The sequence below is a fragment of the Gymnoscopelus microlampas genome (genome assembly GCF_963454915.1).
Source record: "Gymnoscopelus microlampas genome assembly, chromosome: 7".
Taxonomy (NCBI): domain Eukaryota; kingdom Metazoa; phylum Chordata; class Actinopteri; order Myctophiformes; family Myctophidae; genus Gymnoscopelus; species Gymnoscopelus microlampas.
In genome coordinates this window covers 3,235,321-3,261,057 of record NC_139944.1, presented here as the reverse complement: position 1 = coordinate 3,261,057, position 25,737 = coordinate 3,235,321, and the positions used below count along the sequence as shown (strand labels likewise).

The 25,737-nt window shown below is 43.8% G+C and overlaps 2 protein-coding genes across 2 annotated transcripts in view; both read left to right on the top strand.

The window, feature by feature from the left end:
- The window catches only part of LOC311048200 (dihydropyridine-sensitive L-type skeletal muscle calcium channel subunit alpha-1-like), a gene marked incomplete at its 5' end in the record, with an annotated part of 78,826 nt that overhangs the window by 6,798 nt on the left and 46,291 nt on the right, over positions 1–25,737 (top strand). The window contains 14 exons of the mRNA XM_084061303.1: positions 471–576; positions 13,098–13,237; positions 13,382–13,524; positions 13,789–13,941; positions 15,514–15,719; positions 16,650–16,753; positions 18,174–18,319; positions 20,171–20,252; positions 21,230–21,390; positions 21,864–22,089; positions 23,480–23,597; positions 23,790–23,879; positions 24,863–24,983; positions 25,534–25,648. Coding sequence (XP_083917429.1) covers positions 471–576; positions 13,098–13,237; positions 13,382–13,524; positions 13,789–13,941; positions 15,514–15,719; positions 16,650–16,753; positions 18,174–18,319; positions 20,171–20,252; positions 21,230–21,390; positions 21,864–22,089; positions 23,480–23,597; positions 23,790–23,879; positions 24,863–24,983; positions 25,534–25,648 — 1,911 coding nt within the window. The remainder of the gene's footprint in view (positions 1–470; positions 577–13,097; positions 13,238–13,381; positions 13,525–13,788; positions 13,942–15,513; positions 15,720–16,649; positions 16,754–18,173; positions 18,320–20,170; positions 20,253–21,229; positions 21,391–21,863; positions 22,090–23,479; positions 23,598–23,789; positions 23,880–24,862; positions 24,984–25,533; positions 25,649–25,737) is intronic.
- LOC311049398 (DNA-directed RNA polymerases I, II, and III subunit RPABC3-like) lies at positions 9,479–9,937 on the top strand (the record flags this gene model as incomplete). The annotated part of the gene is made up of 1 exon (XM_084062969.1): positions 9,479–9,937. One exon carries the CDS (start codon positions 9,479–9,481, stop codon positions 9,935–9,937), a length of 459 nt encoding a protein of 152 aa, XP_083919095.1.

Genomic DNA, 25,737 nt, shown 5'->3' with positions numbered 1-25,737 from the left:
TTCCAGTTTAAGTGCAGATTTCAGCTTGGGAGAAGAACCCTCCAGTTGTGGATAAGTGGAATCTGTTCATAATCACCATTGCGTTATCGTGGTATTCCTGTTCTTGATATTATGTCGCAAATGATTGTGTGTGTGTGTGTGTGTGTGTGCGGGCGAAATAACATTGACAGCTATGGCAGGTGACAAAAGTTTGCCAGACCTGTGCCAGGCTAACAACGGTTGCTAAGCTGGCATTGGACAATCGCTTTTGGGGTGGGGTTTAGCGAAGGGTCCATTGTATAGCATAACGTGAAGTCCACCTATCTGACAGTGTGATAAAAACGGTTCCAGATATGATGGAACCGATTCCGGTTCCTCAATGTTGGATCCCGTTCCTCTGGTTCCGGAGCCCAAACCTACTCATTGACTTAGAAGCGATGATAGCCTTCATTCCATTGGTAGCTGGTGTGTTTCCTATGATTTAACTCCAGACCGTTTGAGATCATCATCCTGCTAGCTATCTTTGCTAACTGCGTGGCACTGGCCGTGTACCTTCCCATGCCCGAGGAGGACAGCAACAACACCAACAGCAACCTGGTGAGTTTGCAATACACACTAACATTATGATCCCATGCCTGAGCAGGACAGCAACAACACCAATTCAATAAACACTAACATTATGATCCCATGCCTGCAGAGTTTGAAATTTGATTGATTGATTGGAATTTTTATTAGGCAAAAGAATGTAAAACAACACAGTTACATTTATAATACTTTTGTCTATAAGGTCCGACCAAAAAGGTCCTTGCAGACTTGTTTCCGTTGGGGTCCTTGAATTAATTTCATAGACATATATAGAAGCAACCAAACAGTTCAAAAATCAACATAAAAATACAGAGAAAAAAACCCCACTATGTACAAAAAAAACCAGGAAAAATGAAAAAATATATTCCAAAAAAGGGGAGGGGGGGGTCGTCTGTCTACAGGGAAACTTCAGCTTCCTAAGTTGCCGCTCTACCGGCCCTCTCTACCTTCTGAGCCACTGTCTATCCACTGAGGAGAAAATGGATGAGGATAGAACAGACAGACAGACAGACAGACATATAGGATAGTAGGTTGTAATGTTGTGGTGTGGCCACATGTTGGAGCAGTGGTCTGGGGAAACAGACCCGGCTCTTCCTGGCTGCGCGTCTAAATGTCCATGAGCAAGGCACCGAAGCCAACTACTCCTGACAGCAGTGGTGTGTGAAGGTGATGTATACATTTTTGGGGGGAAAGCGCTTTGGGAAAAAAAAAATCCTTCCTGAACTGCATTGCTCGATTCCAGATTGTGGAATTGACAGTGTTGCATTGTGGGCGGTTGTACTGGGGGAGCAGACTGGGCGGCCATAGCTGAATGGGTAGAGACAGTTCGGAGCCGTGATAGGTTTGTTTACGTTGATGACTGTTTGTAAACGCTGACAGACCTATGCTTTGATTTAGCTCCAAAATATCATGTTTTCTTCTCTCGACACTCAGTCTCACAGTCTTTAGGAATGTGTGTGAAAATGTCTCACAGGCCCCATGTGAAGGTCCTCTCATTCACAGTCACACACATCCAGCTATGTGACACTGAGAGTGTTTTTGTCACGCCGAGGTCAGCAGGTCACTGGTTCAACGGTGGCCAAAGTCACTCCATCTCAGATGTCTGGTAAAAAATAAACCCACTACTATCTGGCTTCAAAGGTGTCACTATGTCCATGCCTGTCATCACCTGTTATGACACTGACGTCTCATGGAGGTGCAGCAATGTGGCTTTAGTACCGGTGATCATTTTGACAGCACATTTTGATTTAGTTTCAGTCATAGTCTTTTGAATAAAATTCCATTTAGTTTTGGTCGTTATTTTAGTCATCTGAAATGTTTTAGTTAGTTGGCACATATGGCATTTCATACAATAATCTAGGTTTAGTTGACTAAATATCATAAGATTTTACTTGACCAGCTTTTGATATCCTCTCATCACCCCCAGGTGACCCTAGGATAGGGTCAGCTACTTTTGCTATGTGTTGTTCTGCCCTCACTGCTTTGACAGAAGCAGTTAGGCAGAAAGATAACTCGGACAAGGGTATCAGGTGTTAACTCTCTTTTACTCATAATCCAGGAGTAAAACTGCAATACAATTATAACAAAAACATCATCAATTGGATTCAATTATACATCATCAATTGGACATTAATTTGATATACGTAATCATAAACATACACATAATTCTCACCGACAATGCTTTGTCACACAAGAAAACAGAGAGGACATCTGTCTGCCTTCAAACACCAAACTGGTATGCTGCACTGCTAATCATAAATCTAGCACACCTTCAGCAGGAACTTAATTACAAATCTCAAACACCTGTCCTAAAATAAAGGAACCCTCCCCATAACTTCAGAAAACAGTACCACCCACTGGCGGACATCAGTCTCAGCCAGCACAGTGTAGTACAATGAAGAATGCAGGGCGTAAGTGGTTTATCAGTGGTTCTCAACCTTTTCAGGCTGCGACCCCCAAAATAATCATTTTGGAAACCACCTGTGTAGAAAATGCATCCATGTTTACAAGTGGAAGCATGGATATGGCCTCCATGCTGACTGCCTAAAACAACAGTCAGGACAACTGCATATGGCCTGTAGGTCGGGGTTACTGAGGTGACGACAACCTTAATGACACGCAGGTTTCCAGGACAACGTGCCTGTGAGCACTGTCACCCAAGCATCTCTGTGCTGATGAGCCAGGCTGTGCCTTGTTTGACACCACAACACAGCAATAAATGGTTTTATACGCCTTCAGATGGGACAGTAAACTTTTAAAAAGATCGGAAGCGTGATCAAGTCCTTAACCCATTAAAAGCTGATATACAAGCTCATAGCATGAGCTTGTAGATTTGCTATTTTTGAAACAATCGTTAACATTTTGTGCAAATCTTTGAATATACATATTTTTTGAAGAAAACATTTTTAACTCAAATATGTGCTTCTGGGGGTCCCTGGAACCAAATATTTTGAGATGGGGGTCAACAGCCCAACACATAATTTTGGGGGTCCTTGACATGAAAAAGTGTGCGAACCACTGATATAGAAACATATGTTTTTCAGAAAACTGTTTTAATGGATTAAGCCAGGGGTCTTCAACCTTTTCAGGCCAAGGACCCCATAACTGCAGAGAGAGATGAAGCAGGGACCCCCACTATATATTACATAAAATTGTGTTGCAGATTAAAGCTTTTCATAGATGTTGGATTCATGTTAATGTGTATTTTCAGACATTTAACGACTTAAACCGTCAATACTTAGTAAACTTTCACTGTACTTGGTCTGCTCTTTTTCCCCCTCTTTGCCAAAAATAGCAGATCTACAAGCATCCCTATTCTAAGGACAACTTTAGCCGAAAATAGCCGATCTACAAGCTCACAACGCCTCGCGCTGCGAGTTGTGAGCTTGTAGATCGGCTATTTTCGGCTAAAGTTGTCCTTAGAATAGGGATGCTAGGGTTCAAGTGGTTAATGTAAACAACAATGATCTTATCGCACAGAGATTTGGCGGACCCCCAACTCTGAGGACCCCCCTAGGGGTTGAAGACCCCTGGGTTAAGCTTCAGATCAGTCTGCAAGTGTTTCCGGGCTGCAGAGGCGGCAGGCGCTCATGAAGGTTCCTTTGACAAGTTCAGTGTGAGCTTTAGGGACAGTGAGTAATCTGAAGACTCACCTCTTCAGACTCCACCTCACGCCCTCACCCCGTAGCACTTGACCCAGTCTTGACGACAATGCGGTCTCATGCAAATGCTTACTATGCAGTGGTGTAAACCCAAGTACTGTGCAATTTTGAGGTGTTTGTACTATACTTGATTATTTCCGATATCCATTACTTTTACTTCTACTCCACTACATCTCTGGCAAATATTGTACTTTTACTCCGCTACAATTATTTGAAAACTTTAGTTACTAGTTACTTTGTAGATTTTTTTTATTTTTTTTTACAATACATTAACCACTTCAGCCCTATATACATTTAGGCCATTTGAAAATAGCCGATCTACAAGCTCACAATGCGTCGCGATGAGACGCATTGTGAGCTTGTAGATCTGCTATTTTCTCAAGACTTTTAAACATTTGAAAACTTGTAATGGGACAGTCTGCATAATGAGTATTTTTACTTTTGGTACTTTAAGTACATTTTGATGCCAATACTTTTATACTTTTACTCAAGTACATTTTGAATTCCGGACTTTTACTTGTAACAGAGTATTTCTACATTGTAGTATGGATGCTTTTACTTAAGTAAAACACTATTAAACTGTTATTTAGATAGCATGTTATGTAGACAGATGCTAGGTTTATTTGTTTATCCGGCATCCTTATAGTTTCAATAGTTTCAATGTACAGATGGTTTATTTTGTTATATCATATCATACTGTTTTAGACTGATGCTGTTCATGGTTTACCTGTGATCCTAGTTTACTGAGGCACTACACTACCTCGCTTATTGTAAGTCACTCTGGATAAGAACGTCTGATAAATGCCTACATTGTAAATTGTAACAGGGAGTCGCTTGAACTTAAACTGTTGCTGGTTATCACCTCAAATCCTCTAGTCGTAGTGAAACGGTTACAACTGAGTTACAACTGTAGTCGCTTTTTTCCATGTTCACCAAATCTCTTTGCCAAAAATAACTGATCTAGTATAGTTTGTTGGTTACTTTCACGCAGCAGCCTAATGTTTCCTGTTGAGTGAGAAAACTATTTTGCACATTAAGCGAATCATCTGGGGACTACCCAAAATCATTTGGGGTTGTTTTAAAAAATAAATATATATTAAAAGATTTGCACAAATGTTCACGATTTTTCAAAAATAGCAGATGTACAAGCACTCGGTGCCGCGCTATATGAGCTTGTATATCTGCTATTTTTAATAGCCAAAGAAATAAAAAAATTACACAGATTCTTCCCCGGTCTTAATTGGGTTAACCACTTTAAACCAATTTTACCGTTCAGCAAATCGACACGTTGCTATACGGCACGTTGTGAGCTTGTCGATCTGCTATTTTCGCAATATGTGGGAAAATGTTGAAACATCTGGAATAATTTTCTCCTGGCACCAACTCTTTTCAAATTGGGGTTTGAGGTCAAATAAATATGCATTTGGTCGTCCTTGCCATGAAAATGTCTGTCTGTCTGTCTGTCTGTCTGTCTGTCTGTCTGTCTGTCGCACACACACGCACGCACGCACGCACGCACGCACGCACGCACGCACGCACGCACGCACACACACACACACACACACACACACACACACACACACACACACACACACACACACACACACACACACACACACACACACACACACACACACACACACACACACTGTATGGTGTCCTTGAACTCAGGTGATAGAGGGGAACAGGTGTGTATGGATGTATGACTTATATTTAGACCCCCCCCCCCCCCCGCCCAGCCCACTTGTATGAGTGCTGTGTGTATGATAATGTATCTCTCTCGTGTGTGTGTGTGTGTGTGTGTGTGTGTGTGTGTGTGTGTGTGTGTGTGTGTGTGTGTGTGTGTGTGTGTGTGTGTTCAGAGTAAAACTGACTGAAATAATATATTTTCTGCTGATCAGTGTTATCTGCCTGCGCTGTCTGTCTGTCTGTCTATCTATCTATCTAAATGGACATATTGTTGGTCAGTCTTAGGGTCATTTGGTAGGGGACATGGGCCCATGGGTCTCTGTGTCTCCCAGCTGTTCCTCATCTGAGCCATTCCTGGGATGCCTCTGGAAATGGGACAGCACAGAAAATACTGTGTGTGTGTGTGTGTGTGTGTGTGTGTGTGTGTGTGTGTGTGTGTGTGTGTGTGTGTGTGTGTGTGTGTGTGTGTGTGTGTGTGTGTGTGTGTGTGTGTGTGTGTGTGTGCGACAGATAGACAGACAGACAGACAGACAGACAGACATAGAGAGAGAGAGAGAGAGAGAGAGAGAGAGAGAGAGAGAGAGAGAGAGAGAGAGAGAGAGAGAGAGAGAGAGAGAGACTGAGAGAGAGAGAGAGAGAGAGAGAGAGAGGTATGGTATGTGGACTTCATGTCTGATAGACAATTACAATAACAGTGGTTCTCAAACTTTTCATAATTTCAATCGTCAACATAACTAGAGTGTACAAGTGGAACCAAATGGACCCGTACACTCTCAGAGTTACAGACCTTTAAGTGTCCATTTGGAACCCCTGTAGGAATGGTTAAAGGGGACCATAGGCTATATGCACAGCAGCCATATTGGAGAGAAATTGGGCCTCTTCTTACTGCCTTCACAGGTGCTACCAATGATACTAATGAAGGCTCTGTTCCAAACAGAGTCAGGGTGCTGATATTGTGCATGTCGGCTCACTGGAAACACTCTGCTACAGTACATGCACAGTGGGTCTCAAAGTGTGGTCCAGGGACCCTCATGGTTCCTTAGCTTGAGGGGGTTCCAAAAGGCCCCTTAAAAGGTGTGTTACTCTGAGAGTGTACAAATGGAACCATTTGGTTCCATTTGTACACTTGAGTAATGGGGGATCCTTGAAATTAAAAGGTTCGAGAACGACTGTGCTACAGTGAAATGGAACAGAGCCTTCATTAGTATCATTGGTAACACCTGTGAAGGAAGTAAGGAAGAGGCCCAATTTCTTTCCAATATGGCTGCTGTGCATAGAGCCCAATAGGCTCTATTCACAGCAGCCATATTATGAAGACATTCACAGGTGTTACCAATGATACTAATGAAGGCTCTGTTCCATTTAGTGTAGCACAGTGGTTTCCACGACCCCCATAACTCTGAGAGTGTACAAATGGAACCAAATGGACCCTTACGGGTCCATTTGGTTCTATTTGTACACTCTCAGAGTTACACACCCGTAAGGGGCCATTTGGAAGGTTTCCAGTGATCCAACATGCACAATATCAGCACCCTGACTCTGTTTGACCAGAATGGAACAGAGCCTTCATTAGTATCATTGGTAACACCTGTGAATGTCTTCATAATATGGCTGCTGCGAATAGAGCCTATATGGCTGCTGTGCATAGAGCCCAATAAGAGGGAATCGTTAAGTCGTTAAAATCCTAAAGGATCTGAACCCTGGGTGTGGTCAGGTGCATTATTGGCACATTGCTATCTTAGGTGGAGTGAGAAAGGTCAGCACCTTAGACAAGCTGTGACCTGGTCTCCAGTCCAGCGCTGACCCCTACGGCAGTATAAACTATTTGTCGACCACGTGACTCGTTCATTAATCCTATTATTATGAGCCAGTGGTGTAAAGTAACTAAGTACATTTGCTCAAGTTCTGTACTGCAGATTCTGAGGCACTTTTACTTTACTGGAGTATTTCCAATTGTCTATACTTTTACTCCACTACATCTCAGAGGCAAATATTGTACTTTTACTCCACTACAATTATTTGAAAAAAGTTACTTTGCAGATAAACATTTTGCCCTGTTTTATATATAGGCTATTTGAAAATAGCCGATCTACAAGTTCACAACACGTCACATCTGTGAACTTGTAGATTTGCTATTTTCAAACATTTAGTACTTTTACTTTTGGTACTTTAAGTACATTTTGATACCAATACTTTTGTACTTTTACTCAAGTAAAATTGAATGTTTAATTCTGGACTTTTATACTTCTACATTGCAGTATTGATACCTTTACTTTAGTCAAACATTTGAGTACTTTTTCCACCACTGTTATTAGCTGCTCGGCTCTCGTTGAGACCAGGATAAAGATACCAAGGATTCGTCAGTGATCATGCGATAAGAGTTTTTCCGACTCAACCTTTTTCCGCTGTGTGGCAAAGCCTTGTGACGCAAGGTTATGACTCAACGTTGACTAAATCTACAGCAGATTAGGTCGACTACAATGTGTTTTGGCGGGCCTTGATGGCGTCACAATGCCTGATTTACAGTTAGTTGCGTGCCAGAAATAGCAGATCTACAAGCTGTGTAGCTGCTATTTTCAAAGCGTGACACCCACACACAGCCAAGCATAGTATCTCTTCTCCACTAGTCCCTCCCTAACATTTTAGACTAGTTTTTGTCATCGTTTTAGTCAACGAAATTAAAGGAGATCTGTTTCTGTTTTAACTGAAATCACGTTTTAAATATCGTCTCGCAATACTTCCGCCCTCAGGTCTCCAGAATGGAGGGCGGAAGTATCGCAAGACGAGATTTAAAGCTCGATTTCAATAAAACAGATCTGTAAACAACAATGGCGACGCCGATGTAGCAATAGCATAGCAGTGACATCATACGGACCACACACTATACAGATTTATACAAGAAAAAACTATTTTCGAGCGACTCTATAAATAAGCCGATTTAGCCAAGATCTAAGACGGCCGTTCTGAGCTGCGGTTTGGGGGGTCCCCGAAATGGAGAGCTTAGCTCGTTATGAACTGGGGGTCCAGGATCACTCTCATTATGACTTAACAACCTCAAATCAAGGTAGGAAAACGCTTAGGGCAAAATTCTCCTTTAACGCTGAATTATTGATACTGTTGGATGGGCACACACTTTCACTTTTTCCTCAGCAGAACATTGTGAGGGTCTTTTCCGACGACTCCTGATAATGTGTCATTTAAATAGCAATGTGGCCAGCAGTTGAAGTGCATTAAGATCTTAAACAAAATGGGAGAAGACATTCTGATTGGTCTTATGTTATGCCCAAAATACACCCATGACTAATTTAATAAATATTTAATACAACCCCCTTGCACCCAGCGCTGCAGCTTTGCACCCTCGATGCATTTGCATCCTGCATTTTACACTGCGTGTCATTTAAATAGGGCCCATACACTCTTGGAACTACGTTGTGTTTATGGCGTGCAAGACTCCAGTGGGACAAGCACAAGCTGTCTAGAAGTGTGTGTGTGTGTGTGTGTGTGTGTGTGTGTGTGTGTGTGTGTGTGTGTGCGTGCGTGCGTGCGTGCGTGCGTGCGTGCGTGCGTGCGTGTGTGATATATGAGAGAGAGAGAGAGAGAGAGAGAGTGTGGGGGGTCCGATCTCCCAAATATCCAGGACCATTTGACTGATGTAGACGCATTCAGAATCCCAGGGACTGGATGTTTTATGCTTTTTGATATTTAACTTTTTATAACCTTCCATTCCATACAGGCAGTAAATGGAGCGGAAAATACCTCCAAATTTGGAAATAAATTTGACGTCACACTGACATGACATCACCGTTTTGGGGGGAGAATAATGCATAAATGGCGGAGCATCAGAAACGACGATCATCTTTTTGCCACAAAGTGTCGCAGTAGCATATAATCACACTGTTTACTGGTGTAAAACAGTGGGTGGAATTAGTTTGTGTGCAAGTTCCATTGTTTTTGTTAGAGGAGGGGGAGAGCAAAGAGAAGTGTACCAGGAGTACAAATAGAAATACCTACACACAAAGCATATCCATCTGAATACTGCTACAATACCCAGACCCCGGATAGACATGGCTGGGATACTGTTCGAAGATCTTTTCGACGTGAAGGACATCGACCCCGACGGCAAGAAGTTTGACCGAGTGTCCCGTCTGCATTGCGAAAGCGAGTCCTTCAAAATGGACCTGGTGTTGGACGTGAACACCCAGATCTACCCCGTGGAGCTCGGCGGCAAATTCCGCCTGGTCATCGCTAGCACGTTGTACGCGGACGGCACGCCCGACGACGGCGAGTTCAACCCCCGGCAGGACGAGCGGCGGGCGTCCCGGGCGGACCAGTTTGACTATGTGATGTACGGGAAGGTGTACCGCATCGAGGGGGACGAGACGTCGACGGAGGCGGCCACGCGCCTCGCCGCGTACGTCTCCTACGGCGGTCTGCTCATGAGGCTGCAGGGAGATGCCAACAATCTGCACGGGTTTGAGGTGGACGCCAGGGTTTATCTGTTCATGAAGAAACTGAACTACTAAACCAAGGGGTCTTCAACGTTTTTCAGGCCAAGGAGCCCTTAGCTGAGAGAGAGATGAAGCAGGGACCCATTGTATAAAATTGTGTTGCAGATCATTTTTCATAGATTTTATAGATAGCTGCAGTACCTTGTTTAAATCAATCAAGCAATATTACACGAGAGGGTGTGCTTTGTCGTGATTAATGGCACGACAGGGATGTGGTCGGGAAGAGGCTGAGACGAGTTCCGCAAGCATCACTGTAGTGCCAATAATCATGGTAAAGCCACCGTTGAGTGTAATATTGCGATTATACAACATGTTACCATCAAAATAAAACATATAAAAATGTATTCATATTGTTGGGTAAATGGTAAATGGTGCATTTACATAGCGTTTTATCCAAAGCGCTTTACATACAGGGTTAGGGTTAGGGTTAGTATATTGTGCATTACATTCACCGGTTACATGTCGCCTTTCCGACATGTCGCCTTTCCGACGTTAACTAACCCTATACCTAACCCTAACCCTAACCGCACGCGGAAGCCACTAGTCGGAGTAGTGAGATGTCGGAATGCGGACATTACCCCACATTCACCCATTCACACACACATTCATACACCGATGGTGGAGGAAACCATGCAAGGCACCAACCTGCGCATCGGGAGCAATTAGGGGTTCAGCGTCTTGCTCAAGGACACTTCGGCTGGGGGGCTCCCCCAGATCGAACCAATCCCCAACCAATCAGATTGAACTGGGAACCTTGCGGTTTCCAGTTCGATCTGATTGGTTGGGGATTGGTTCCCTGAGCCATGAGGTTGGGGATTGGACCCCTGAGCCACTGCCGCCCCTATGGGGCATTTCGCTCTCAAAATAACAACCTTTCTGCGAGTGTTACCTCTGTTATCCTGGAAACACATGACGGGGTCTGACAGAGACCGAGTCCCTGTTTATTCAGCAGTCCAGACCCAACATTGACATGGCTGTGCGCTAGACAACTTTTCCCAAACTGAACACAGAGGAACAAAACTTAAAAAAACGTAACTTAGCTCAATCTCATTGTAATTAAGATATTCAATAGAATTATAGATTTTGTAATGCCAGATTTAGCTACTATCTACGTCCCAAGCAAATTGCTAGCCTAGCCACTTAGCCGGCTCTGCTCTGCCGAGATTCCATCTGATCAACACAGCTGATTTTTATATTTGGATTAGTTTCATCTGAGAACGGTCAGGTGTGCCGTCATGCTCGTTTGAGCACGGGGAGAGAGCCCATTTCAACCAATCAGATTGCTTGGTCGGAAATACCTGATCTATAATGTTTTGTGTTTGTTTGTTTAGACAATATCAGACATTTAATCACTTAAACTCTCATCTCTATCGCTCATCACTATCTTGACCTGATTTGGCTCTGTACTTGGACAGCTCTTTTTTGCCTCTACACCAAATCTCTGCTATAAATACACAATCTACAAGGCCAGAATGTTCAGTCTAGAATAGGAAACCCTGGGTTCAAGTGTTTTTTTTTATGTAAAAAATAAAGTTCCTATCTCATAAAGATTTGGTGGCCCCCCTGTAGTAACTCTCTGGACCCCCTACGGGTCCCGGACCCCCTTTTGAAGATCCGTTTCCTAAACAATCTCCATGGCTTTGAGGACTCCGCGGAACTACTGATGAGGTGGAACTACACTCTGTTATTTAATGATCTGAGTTACACCTTTACGTTTGGTAATTAACCTACAGTGGACTCCAATGAGGAGGACTTCAGGGCTTATCTGTTCATAAAGAAACTGAACTACTGACCCACTTTTTGGCTCCCAAACATTGGGTCGGGGACCCATCTTTGGGACGTTTTGTTCTTTGATTATTATCAACCGATTCTAGTTCCTCAATGTTGGATTCGGTTCCTCCGGTTCCGGATCCCAAACCTAGTCGTAACCCTAGGGCCAAATTATGATTTTGCCAGTGGGTGAATCTAGCATCTCTCTAAATACCATGCTATCCACACACATTGACTACCAAGGACGCAATATGGCATAACAAATCATGATTACACTAGAGGGCGCTCTTCGCCAACCTATGAACGATGCCTTGAAAAAAAATCACACCCAGTGTGAAGTGAGCGGTGTCATCACAGTGAGTGGTACTATTCATAGGTTATTAATTTCATCATGCGTCTCGCTAGCCAATCAAAGCAAAGGGTCTGAATAGAGTCAGCCAATCACGGTACGGCGAAAAGGGTGTGAATAGAGTCAGCCAATCACAGTACAGGGAAGGACGGAAAGGGTGTGAATAGAGTCAGCCAATCACAGTACAGGGAAGGACGAATTCCAAACCACACTTATAGGAGCGGCTACACCGCTCAAAAACAAACACATTTTTGGTGAAAACTAGCCATATTTAACTGCCGATAACTGCAGAACGGACGATCGCGGTTACATTGTTTTTGTTCCGGTGGAAAGAGGAGAGACTTGTCATTCCACCGAGACATTGTTTGTTTACATCCGGGTTGAAAATAATAATCAGCGGATCATCAAAAAGACTCAAAATAAGTTAAAACCGATGGCAGTGGCGGATGAATTAATTCATTAATACCTGACAATGAATGTGTTTGCATGGTCGTCAAGGCTAGGTCAAGTGCTAAGGGCTAAGCCTAAGGTTGAGTCTGGAGAGGTGAGCCTTCAGATTACAGCGTTGTCCCTGATGTTTTAGGGAAGGTTCAGACACATTCCCTGTGTTAGCTGATCTGAGTGAGCGGGAGGGGTTGTAGGGTTGGATCAGGCTTTGAATGTATGGGGGTGCCGTACCTTTCATTGCTTTGTAGGCCAACATCAGTGTTTTGTAGTCTGTGCGGGCAGTAACTGGGAGCCAATGGAGGGAATGGAATTGGAGGGGCTTAAGTGCATATGCTGGGAGGCCAGTAAGAAGGGAGTTACAGTAGTCAAGTTTTGACTGAGGTCTGGATACGGAGCTGGGCTTACTCCTGGGTGATGAAGGGTCTAATCCTTGAACGTTATCCTACAGGATCGATCGAGTGACCGCTGCAATGTGTGCTTTGAATGAGATCTGACTTTCCAGGACAACACCGTGGCATAATACATAATATCCAACTCGGGTTCAAATGTTTGAGAATCACTTGTCAAAGGCACCGTTTGTGATTAAATATTTGTTTCATCGTCTTTCAGGAGAGTTTGGAGTACATCTTCCTCATCATCTTCAGTGTGGAGTGCTTTCTGAAGATAGTAGCGTACGGCTTTCTCTTCCACGATGATGCCTACTTACGCAATTGCTGGAACATTCTGGACTTTGTATGCGTATCAGTCGGGTGAGTGAAGTCATTGTTCTGTTTCACAAGTTGTCATGTCTAAAAGGTATAAAAATGTTTTGAAAATAGACAATCTACAAGATCACGCAACGTTGTTAGCTTGTAGATCGTGGATCAATAAAGTCTTATCTTCTGTGTGTTTAGCCTGTTCGCAGTGATCGGAGATGCCATCAACCACATCAGTGGAGTGGAGACACCGGTGGAATCGTCCGGAGGAGGGTTTGACATGAAAGCCCTGCGAGCCTTCAGAGTGCTGAGACCCCTGCGACTCGTCTCTGGGGTCCCCAGTATGACCTTTGACCTTTTTGTGGATTTTAGACTTTGTTCAGACTCCATGCCCGTTAGAAATCTAATAAGTCAACATAATAGTAATCCGCCCGAAGGGAAACGATTTGTATTTGTTTTTTCCTTTTCAGAAGCAAGATAGAGTGGATTAATTTGTCTTAATGATTTTATTCTGTTGTATTTAATCTGTGTCAGTTCTCAGCCAGGAAATATACAAGATGATTCTATGTCGACGATTCATGATTGTTGTTGTTGTTCCACTCCAGGCTTGCAGGTGGTGATGAACTCTATCTTGAAGTCCATGCTGCCTCTGTTCCACATTGCCCTGTTGGTCTTCTTCATGGTCACCATCTATTCCATTATGGGCCTGGAGCTATTCAAGTGCAAGATGCACAAAACCTGCTACCATATAGGAACAAGTACGTACTACCTAGTATCTATGTACTACCTGCTACCATGTAGGAACAAGTACGTACTACCTGGTGTCTATGTACTACCTGCTACCATGTAGGAACAAGTATGTACCACCTAGTATGTACTACCTGCTACCATATAGGAACAATTATGTACTACCTAGTATGTACTACCTAGTGTGTACTACCTGCTACCATGTAGGAACAAGTATGTACTACCTAGTATGTACTACCTGCTACCATATAGGAACAAGTATGTACTACCTAGTGTGTACCAGAGCACGTGAGCGGAGCGGGTGGAAATGCCGCTCGGCGCTCCAGGGGGCTTGTTTCACGCTCGCTATTCGCTCACGTCGACTCCCCCCGCGCTCCGCTCCCCGTCGCTCCTCGCTCACGTTGATTTGCGCAAATCTCGCTCCATGCTCCGCTCAAACCGGGTCGCTCAACAGTAAAAAAAAAGAAAAGAAAAAGAAAGTAGAATTTCTAATGAAATCTCGGTGCGCTGTGCACGCTGGATGTGTGTGTCTCTGAGTCCGTGCGACCGGGCATGCTCAAACATTCGGTGCGCGGCCCCCGCGAGGGTGGCTTGGAGCGGGGGGCGGTCCTCGCTCTGAGTAGCGCTCCAACCTTTTTATAAACCAGCTCCGCGCTCACGTCAAAATCGTGTCGCTCCGCTCCGCTCACATGCTCTGGTGTGTACTACCTGCTACCATATAGGAACAATTATGTACTACCTAGTATGTACTGCCTGCTACCATATAGGAACAAGTATGTACTACCTAGTATGTACTACCTGCTACCATAATAGGAACAAGCATATACTATCTAGTATGTACAACCTGCTACCATATAGGAACAAGTATGTACTATCTAGTATGTACCAATCTGGGAACCCATCGCCAAATAAAAAAAACAGCGCCCTCTGCTGTTTTTTACTTATTCACTTGGCTCAGGGACAAGCTAAACAGAGCACCCCTGCCCAAGGAAACCGTGTTTTTTGGTCTGCTTTCAGCGCTCCACTTCCAGTGGTGCCACTATGTTTTCATTCCCACAAACAATATTTCTCCACGGAACACTAACACCACTTCTCCCAAAGAACATAGATCGTTTTGGTTATAAGCCCAGTTGTTTCTATGATGAAAGAGCAATTTAAAATGTTACTAACGTTCCGTGGTCTTGTCGGCCTCGAGGACACTATTGTTAAATGAGTTTTGGCTTGTTTCTAGTGGGGAAGGAACGGCACACACGTAAATGCCGCCCACTACATTTGATTGGGTAGAGCGCGGCCTGCTTCCTGATCTGATAGCACGCCCACTTGTAACCAATGCGCACGGGTTGTCAACACGGCTACCGACAGATTCAAACGCAGAGCAGAATCTGTTCTTGAGAGATTAAGTATGTACTACCTGCTACCATATAGGAACAAGTATGTACTAATATAATGAATACATATAATTTTCGAAAATAATATTTATTTTAGTTCTAGATATTAGATATAGTTATTAACTATAATAACCCTGGTGCGTGCATACATAGATCTCTGGCCTAACCGTTGTTGTTTCCTCTGTTGGACCACAGACATCATTGCCACGGTGGAGAATGAAAAGCCGTCTCCGTGTGCCCAGGCAGGGAACGGTCGCCGCTGCACCATCAACGGCACCGAGTGTCGACTCGGCTGGCCCGGTCCCAACCATGGAATCACTCACTTTGACAACCTGGGCTTCTCCATGCTCACTGTGTACCAGTGCATCACCACACAGGGCTGGACCGATGTCCTCTACTGGGTAGGTGTTTATAGGAGTGTATCACCACACAGATGTCCTCTACTGGGTCGGTGTTTATAGGAGTGTATCACCACACAGATGTCCTCTAGTGGGTATAGGTGTTTATATACGTCTACTGGGTAGGTGTTTATACCAAATTACTTGGTAGGTGTTTATGCTGGACAGATGTCTTCTAATGGATAGGTGTTTATTCCAGTCTACTGGGTAGATGTCTGGATTGTAGCTGTAACTCAACTTGCATTAAGGAATACTTAACCAACATATTATCTTGACTATAAATGGTAGAAGCCACTGTTTGTCTGTCTGTCTGTCTGTCTGTCTGTCTGTCTGTCTGTCTGTCTGTCTGTCTGTCTGTCTGTGTGCCTGCCTAACTTGCGCACTGTCTCACCACCAACATAAGTAGGAGCGTGTACAATGGAACTCCATTAGAATTCCAAATATGGAGATCATGTCTCTCCATATTTAGTCGATCAGTCACATGGTAGTGGATATCATACACAATGGGTACAACAACAAGTAATGCATAACTGGGTGGGGAATGCATTCCCAACTTGTGTCATTCCTGAGTAGGCCAGTCCGTGCCTGTTTGTATCATTACACCTTTGATTGTAATATCTAACGTAATTAGTACTGTGGTAACGGGCACTGCACCAATTAGATTACTCTAACAACAGGTACCTGCTGAAACAGGGGACCAAACAAGTCCCGAATAGCACCGGTCTATAGTAAAACAAATACAATTAGATCAAATATATCATGTAGAATTGTGTTCTCTTTGTTCGCTTATGCCAAGCTTTCTCTAAATCAATGTGTGTGTGTGTGTGTGTGTGTGTGTGTGTGTGTGTGTGTGTGTGTGTGTGTGTGTGTGTGTGTGTGTGTGTGTGTGCGCGCGCGTGCGTGCGAGCGTGCGTGCGTGTGTGTGTGTGTCAGGTGAATGATGCTATAGGAATGGAGTGGCCGTGGATCTTCTTCACTACTCTCATCCTCGTCGGTTCCTTCTTCGTGCTCAACCTGGTTCTGGGTGTGCTCAGCGGGTATGGGAGTATTCTTTTCTTTTCATAAGAAGAACGTTGTGACGTGGGATGGTAAATAATTGTAGCATGTAGTCAGTGGTGTAAAGTAAAGCACATTTACTTAAGTACTGTACTTAAAGTACACATTTTAAGTACTTTTACTTTTCTGGAGTATTTTAAAAATGTCAATACTTTTACTTCTACTCCACTACATCCCAGATGCAAATGTTGTACTTTTACTCCACTACAATTATTTGAAAACAGACATTTACCACTTCAACCCTATATAAACTTTGGCTATTTGAAAATAGAGGATCTACAAGCTCACAAGGTGTTGCGATGCGACGCGTTGTGAGCATGTAGATCTGCTATTTTTATACATTTTAGACATGACAACTTGTGAAACGGGACATTCTGCATAACGAGTACTTTTACTTTTGGTACTTTAAGTATATTTTGATGCCAATACTTTTGTACTTTGACTTTTACTTGTAACAGCGTATGTCTGCATTGCAGTATTGATACTTTTGCTTAAGTAAAACATTTGAGTACTTTTTCACTGCATGTAGCCCCGTTTAGTCTCTCTCTCTGTGCTGTGTTGTGTCTAACATCAGTGAGTTCACTAAGGAGAGAGAGAGAAGGCTAAGTCTCTGTGTTGTGTCTAACATCAGTGAGTTCACTAAGGAGAGAGAGAAGGCTAAGTCTCTGTGTTGTGTCTAACATCAGTGAGTTCACTAAGGAGAGAGAGAAGGCCTAAGTCTCTGTGTTGTGTCTAACATCAGTGAGATCACTAAGGAGAGAGAGAAGGCCTAAGTCTCTCTGTGTTGTGTCTAACATCAGTGAGTTCACTAAGGAGAGAGAGAAAGCCTAAGGCTCTGTGTTGTGTCTAACATCAGTGAGTTCACTAAGGAGAGAGAGAAGGCCTAAGTCTCTGTGTTGTGTCTAACATCAGTGAGTTCGCTAAGGACAGAGAGAAGGCCTAAGTCTCTGTGTTGTGTCTAACATCAGTGAGTTCACTAACGAGAGAGAGAAGGCCTAAGTCTCTGTGTTGTGTCTAACATCAGTGAGTTCACTAAGGAGAGAGAGAAGGCCTAAGTCTCTGTGTTGTGTCTAACATCAGTGAGATGGCCTAAGTCTCTGTGTTGTGTCTAACATCAGTTAGTTCACTAAGGCGAGAGAGAAGGCCTAAGTCTCTCTGTGTTGTGTCTATCATCAGTGAGTTCACTAAGGAGAGAGAGAAGGCTAAGTCTCTGTGTTGTGTCTAACATCAGTGAGTTCACTAAGGAGAGAGAGAAGGCCTAAGTCTCTGTGTTGTGTCTAACATCAGTGAGTTCACTAAGGAGAGAGAGAAGGCCTAAGTCTCTGTGTTGTGTCTAACATCAGTGAGTTCACTAAGGAGAGAGAGAAGGCCTAAGTCTCTCTGTGTTGTTTCTAACATCAGTGAGTTCACTAAGGAGAGAGAGAAGGCTAAGTGTCGTGGAGAGTACCAGATGCTCAGAGAGACCCAGCAGCTGGATGAGGACCTGAAAGGCTACATGGAGTGGATCACCCAGGCTGAGGTGCTGGACAACGACCAGGAGGGACAAGGTGAACCAACCCACAGTAACGAGTTACAAAAGTAACTTGTTACTGTAATGAATCACTTAATAGCGGTAACGACTAATATAATACGTTAACGAACAATTCTGTAAGTTACTTTCCACGTTACCGATCAGGGTTACCACCCGTCGTGTAAAATACGGAATCCTCCTTTAATCAAATAGGAATCGCAATTTGTTCCGTATTTTCATAAGTCTCCCCCCTGCACATCAACACTGAATTTAACAGTAATGAACAAAATAAAACACAAGGGGAAGGCCAGTACATTTGCCGTAGGACCCAGGTTGGACCTCCTGTGCCTTCATCTCTGTGCCATGTCCTGTCTGTGCTCTGTGCCTGCTGCCCTGCACTGTCGGATGGAAACCAACACTTTGCGCCCGGGCATTTACAACGTCCTACTAACTCCACCGCATGTCCACAACTGAAGAGAAAACGCATGCTAAAGTTACGGCGGAACTATCTAACACTTTGTTTGACAGCGTCACTGGGAATGAATAGCCTATAACGCGAACTGCAACGTTGGTGAATGTTTTCTGTGGCGCACAGGCAGCACATGGTGGTCTGTCAGATCAGACAGCATGCTCAGAAGAGCAATAGTCTCATAACATAACGTCACGTCAGCAACACAGAACACCGCAGCAGCAGAGTCGCAGCCTCAGGTCTTTATAGCTACAGTACCCCAAGCATCTCCTGATTCGGTTTGGAAGATCTTGTTCTTAATCTAATCAATCTGATCATTTTCGTTGCGGATTTATGAGCAAATAGATGTTAAAGGGATAGTTCACCCCCCAAAGAAGTTAGTCACCCCATGGACACTTGAATTTGTGGTATTTTTTTTCTGTCGCATTCCTAAGCCAATCATTTGATGACCGGCGTGCATTTAATATGAATCAATAGGCCTATTTAGTGAGCATACAATAATCACATTATTCTTTTATTTATAAAAATAAAGATACATCTATAGGCTATTTAGTTGTTCTATTTGAGCATTTTGGTTAAAGTAACTAAACAGTAAGAAGTCATAATATATTGCTCATGCTCAGACAGTAATATGTAACAAGATGTATTACTTAAAAATGAAGGTAATAAGTAATGTATTACAAAATAAAAGTAACTTGCCCAACACTGTGATAATATTTTATGCTTTTTTGACGAATTGAATACATTGGACCACCGTGGAAACAAGTCCCCAGGACGTTTTTTGTATTATCCTTTTTCTATAGAAGAGCCGTATCATTCACAGCTGTAAAAAATGACCACACAGATATTGTTTCATTTGTGCTCTGACACATGGACATGATACTTTGCAAAATATTACTTTTATTTTAGCTTGAGCAATGAAAAATGAATCCTGTATGAATTAGCCTGCCCCAGCCCGCCTGATATCTGGCATAGATGGGCGGATTCAAAATCTCCGGCGAAAACATCCGTGGCCTCCCATTGGTTCACCGATCTGTGCACCCGCCTCCACCCCGCCCCGCCCGCGCCCCTCCTCCTCCCCCAATGTGCAGCATTGAGGGCCCTGACGTCACAACATTTGGAACGACGCCCACTGCACTCTGGTTGGCTAGGGAAATGAAAGGTTGACTCCCACTTCCTATGCCAGGAATGTGAACAGCTTGGTCCAGGCTCTTATTTTTGAACAAAACGCGAAGGAAAATAAAAGCCTGGAGATCGAGGCTATGTATGATGAATTAACCCCCAGTTGTCATAATTGTGCGTGTGTGTGTGTGTGTGTGTGTGTGTGTGTGTGTGTGTGTGTGTGTGTGTGTGTGTGTGTGTGTGTGTGTGTGTGTGTGTGTGTGTGTGTGTGTTGTGTGTGTGTGCGTTCTCCGTTAGGCCTGCTTCCCTTGGAGGACGGCGGCTCAGAGGAGCTCAGTGTCAGTAAGATGAGCACCATGCAGCTGGTCATCTACTACTAGTTAGTATACTCTGATACTTTGTACTTCTATACTCCATTACATCTCAGAGGGAAATGTTGTACTTTTTACTCCACTACAATTATTTGAAAACATTAGTTACTTTGTTGATTTTAGATTATTAATACAAAACATACATGTATGTACACTAATGTGACACTCCTCCTTTTTCTGTACATCGTCTCTGTCGGGTGGAAACCTCATACTGTCCCAAAACTGTTCAGCATAATTGTTTTTTTTTTGGAAAAATAGCAGCTCTACAAGCTTGAAACACGTTTCAAGCTTGTAGAGCTGCTATTTTTGATGATTTGGTATGATCAAGTAGGGCATTTATTTACGAAAAAACATGGAACATTTGGAGATAAGAGGTTTCTGCCCGACAGCAACAAAACTTTGCTGTTACTGGAGCTTTTACCAACATGTATGTATTGTATGTCTTCCTGATGAATTGAGTACTGAGTATGGGCTCTATTCACAGCAGCCATATTATTAAGACATTCACAGGTGTTACCAATGATACTAATGAAGGCTCTGTTCCATTCTGGTCAGGGTGCTGATATTGTGCATGTTGGCTCACTGGAAACACCCTGTTACACCAGTGGGTCTACAGTTGGGGTCCAGGGACCCTCATGGGCTTCCAAATGGCCCCTTACAGGTGTGTAAATGGAACCTGTAAGGGTGTGTAAATTGAACCAAATGGACCCTTACGGGTCCATTTGGTTCCATTTGTACACTCTCAGAGTTATGGGGGTCGTGGAAAACACTGTGCTAGACTAAATGGAACAGCCTTCATTAGTATCATTGGTAACACCTGTGAAGGAAGTGATAATATGGCTGCTGTGCATAGAGCCTATTGAATGGATGAAAACGTTTTGTGTCATCCTCTTAGCATCACTTTTGACTGTGCTACTTGTACTGTTAACTAACTTGTTGACACAGTATTCAATCAGCCAATCAAAACTCTGTCCTCTCTGCGCAGTAAAAAGGCTCGTAATTGGAACCGCTTCCTTAGACGTAAGTGCTGTGTCTACGTCAAGTCCAGGATGTTCTACTGGTGGGTGATCCTGCTGGTGTTCCTCAACACCCTGGCCATCTCCACCGAACACCACAAACAGTCCCAGAGCCTCACCAACTGGCAAGGTAGGCACACACTGGCAAGGTAGGCACACACGGGCAAGGTAGGCACACACTGGCAAGGTAGGCACACACTGGCAAGGTAGGCACACACGCTGGCATGGTCACACACACACACACACACACACACACACACACACACACACACACACACACACACACACACACACACACACACACACACACACACACACACAGGCCAGGTAGGAACACACACTGGCAAAGTAGGCACACACACACACACACACACACACACACACACACACACACACACACACACACACACACACACACACGTAACTCTGAGAGTGTACACATGGAACCAAATGGAGCCTTACAGGTCTGTAACTCAGAGTGTGTACAAATGGAACCAAATGGAGCCTTACAGGTCTGTAACTCTGAGAGTGTACACATGGAACCAAATGGACCCTTGTGGGTCCGCAACTCTGACTCCTAATGTTTTGTCCCCCTCCCACCAGACAACACCAACAAGGTGCTGCTCTCCATGTTTGCCATTGAGATGTTCATGAAGATGTACGCCCTGGGCCTACCCTCCTACTTCATGTCGCTGTTCAACCGCTTCGACTGCTTCGTGGTGACCACCGGCGTCCTGGAGCTCATCCTGGTGCACATGGACGTCATGTCCGTCATGGGCATGTCCGTGCTGCGCGGCATCCGCCTGCTGCGGCTGCTCAAAGTCACCAAGTAAGTAGTATAGGCTCTATTCACAGCAGCCATATTATCACTTCACAGGTGTTACCAATGATACTAATGAAGGCTCTGTTCCATTTAGTGTAGCACAGTAGTTCTCAGATTTTTGAATTTCAGATTTCCACGACCCCCATATGGACCCCCAAATGAACCAAATGGACCTTTACGGGTCCATTTGGTTCCATTTGTACACTCTCAGAGTTACACACCCATAAAGGGCCATTTGGGAGGGTTTCCAGTGAGCCAACATGCACAATATCAGCACCCTGACCACCTGAGTCTGACGAGAATGGAACAGAGCCTTCATTAGTATCATTGGCAACACCTGTGAATGTCTTCATAATATGGCTGCTATGAATAGAGCCTAGTAAGCAGTGTTCATTTGGACAGCATATTTTTTAATGTAGTTTTTAGTCATTGTCTTTTGAATAAAATGCCATTTTTTGTCATATTTTAGTCATCTGAAATGTTTTAGTTCCAGCCTAGTTTTAGTTGACTAAATACTATTATATTTCAGTCGACTCGATCTACAGTTGATTTAGTCGAGTAAAATGTGTTTTGGGCGGGCAGTGATGGTCGTCGTAATGCCTGATTTATATTTGGCTGTGTGCCGAAAATTGCCGATCTACAAGCTCACAACGCGCCAGCGACGTGTTGTTAGCTTGCATAGATCGGCTATTTTCGGAGTGCGACACCTGCACACAACGAAGTATAAAATGAATTGACTTAGTTTTGCTGGATTTACTATTCTCCACTAATCCCTGCCTAACATTTTTGTTTTTATTTGTTGATGAAATTGGGAGCAAATGTTGTCATAGTTTTAGTCATCATAGTTTCGATTTTATATAGTTTTCGTCAGTGCTGCTTAGCAGAAATGAAAATAAAGAAGTGAAAAAAGACAATTTATAATTAACAGATGGCAGCTTCCTTCCTTTCTTTCCTGGCTTTCGGGGGGTGTAGTTCCAGACTCTGTATAGCATTCAGAGATTGTGGAATAGTAGTCTGGCCACGCGACACTAATGAATGCATATGTCCATTTGATTGTGTGCATATAAACTGTATGGTTGTGTCTATAGATACTGGACATCTCTCAGTAACCTGGTGGATATATGTTATAGATACTGGACATCTCTCAGTAACCTGGTGGATATATATTATAGATACTGGACATCTCTCAGTAACCTGGTGGATATATATGTTATAGATAATGGACATCTCTCAGTAACCTGGTGGATATATGTTATAGATACTGGACATCTCTCAGTAACCTGCTGGACATATTATATGTTATAGATACTGGACACCTCTCAGTAACCTGGTGGATGTATATGTTATAGATACTGGACATCTCGCAGTAACCTGGTGGATATATTATATGTTATAGATACTGGACACCTCTCAGTAACCTGGTGGCGTCGTTGCTCAACTCGGTGCGTTCCATCGCCTGCCTGCTCCTGCTGCTCTTCCTGTTCATCGTCATCTTCTCACTGCTGGGCATGCAGGTGTGATGTATACACCTGCACATACAGTACAGTACATACATGGATACACCTGCACATATATACATTACATGCAGTACATGTATACACCTGCACATATATACGGTACATACATGTATACACCAGCTATATACCTACATTATCTGTATATATGTGCAAGCGTTCATGGTCATCTTCCTTCTGCTGGACATGCAGGTGTTTGGAGGAAAGTTCAACTTCCCCAACAAGCTCAAACCTCGCAGCACCTTTGACAGCTTCCCCCAGGCCCTCATCAGTGTCTTCCAGGTACACTCACCATGCAAATCGATTGCCTGAAATTAGGCCGTGTTCACAGAGAACACTCATGAGCTGAAGAGCGCTTTGGGTATCCTGTCCATAGCGCTCACACAAAGCGTGATGCCTGCACTCAAACCTGTCATCTGCGTTACTAGCACAAATAGCCGAAACAATGTAAACATGGACTTCTCATGGTTTTGGTAACGATTCAGAGTCGGTTTGTAAATGGTCAGAATGTAAAATACAATCAGGAGGATCACATGAGCTGTTTGCAGCTTGAAGCGTCCAGGACGCATCGCCAAACAATGCTGGGTGTCGAGAGCACTGAAGCGCCATGCTCGGGCACTGGGAAGAGGAACGCACCAGCGTCTTTACTGGCCTAATTCCAATCCGCTCCCTTAAAGACTCACTGACTTCACATGAAGTCCGCGAGAGCTTGAGGACTGCCCCACCCTTTCTGTAAGTCAGCATCGATGCAGACTTTGGCTAAAGGAATTACCCACAGCTCAGCTTGAGGGCTTATAGGCGGACATTGGAATTGGGCCAGTATAGAAATAAGCAGAAGACATGGTGCTGCCAACTCAAAAGGTGTTCTCTGTGGACACAGCCCCTTATGGCCAATGGGAGATTCTTCCACGTCGAATAACCCTGTACTGATAGGGCGTTTTGTCTGAATGTGGTGGGTCTGCGCTGCACTTCACAGCCCCCTCTAGTGGTTGTTCTAGTGCCAGTCCCACGGGTAGGAGCACCGGTATTGTGCACTGAACGTTGCAGTGTTGCAACATGCTGTGAGCTTGTACTGTATAGATCTGCTATTTCCGGCACACGACACCTGTTTGAAACCACGTGTATAATAGGCTTTTGGTTAGGGTTAAAAGCGCGTGCGTGTGTGTGTGTGTGTGTGTGCGTGTGCGTGTGCGTGTGCGTGTGCGTGCGCGTGCGTGTGCGTGTGTGCGTGCGTATGCGTTCGCGCGCGCGCGCGTGTGTGTTAGATCTTGACAGGGGAGGACTGGAACACGGTCATGTATGACGGCATCATGGCTCATGGAGGGCCCACCATGCCTGGCATCCTGGTCAGCATCTACTTCATCATCGCCTTTGTGTGTGGAAACTGTATCCTTTTCCAAATTGTACATTTTCCACAGTGGTGGAAAGTAACTATTATTTCCAATTTAATTCCAATACTTTTACTTCTACTCCACTACATCACAGAGGAAAATATTGTACTTTTACTCTACTACAATTATTTGAAAACTTTAGTTACTAGTTACTTTTTACATTTAGATTTTTGTTACTAAACATACATTAACCACTTAAGCTCTATATATATTTCGTCTATTTGAAAGTAGACGATCTACAAGCTCACAATGCGTCGCATCGCGGCACATTGTGAGCTTGTAGATCTTCTATTTTCAAATGATTTGATACATTTGAACTTGTGAAACGGGACATTCTGCATAATGAGTACTCTCTACTTTTGGTACTTTAAGTAGATTTTGATACCAATACTTTTGTACTTTTACGTACCTTTTAAGTATATTTTTAATTCTGGACTTGTAAAGAGTATTTCTACATTATAGTATTGATACTTTTACTTAAGTAAAACATTTGAGTACTTTTTCCACCACTGTTGATAAGTTGTTGAACTTTAACTGTTCATCAGTCATCCTACTCAATGTGTTCCTTGCCATTGCTGTGGATAACTTGGCCGAGGCCGAGTCTCTAACCTCCGCCCAGAAGGAGAAAGCAGAGGAGAAGAAACGCAAGAAGGCACTCAGGTAAAATGCACCGCTCTCACGCAAATTCCAGCCCAGAGCCGGTGCTATGAGACTATACCATCCGGGCCTGTTAGGCGCAGTGAGAGATA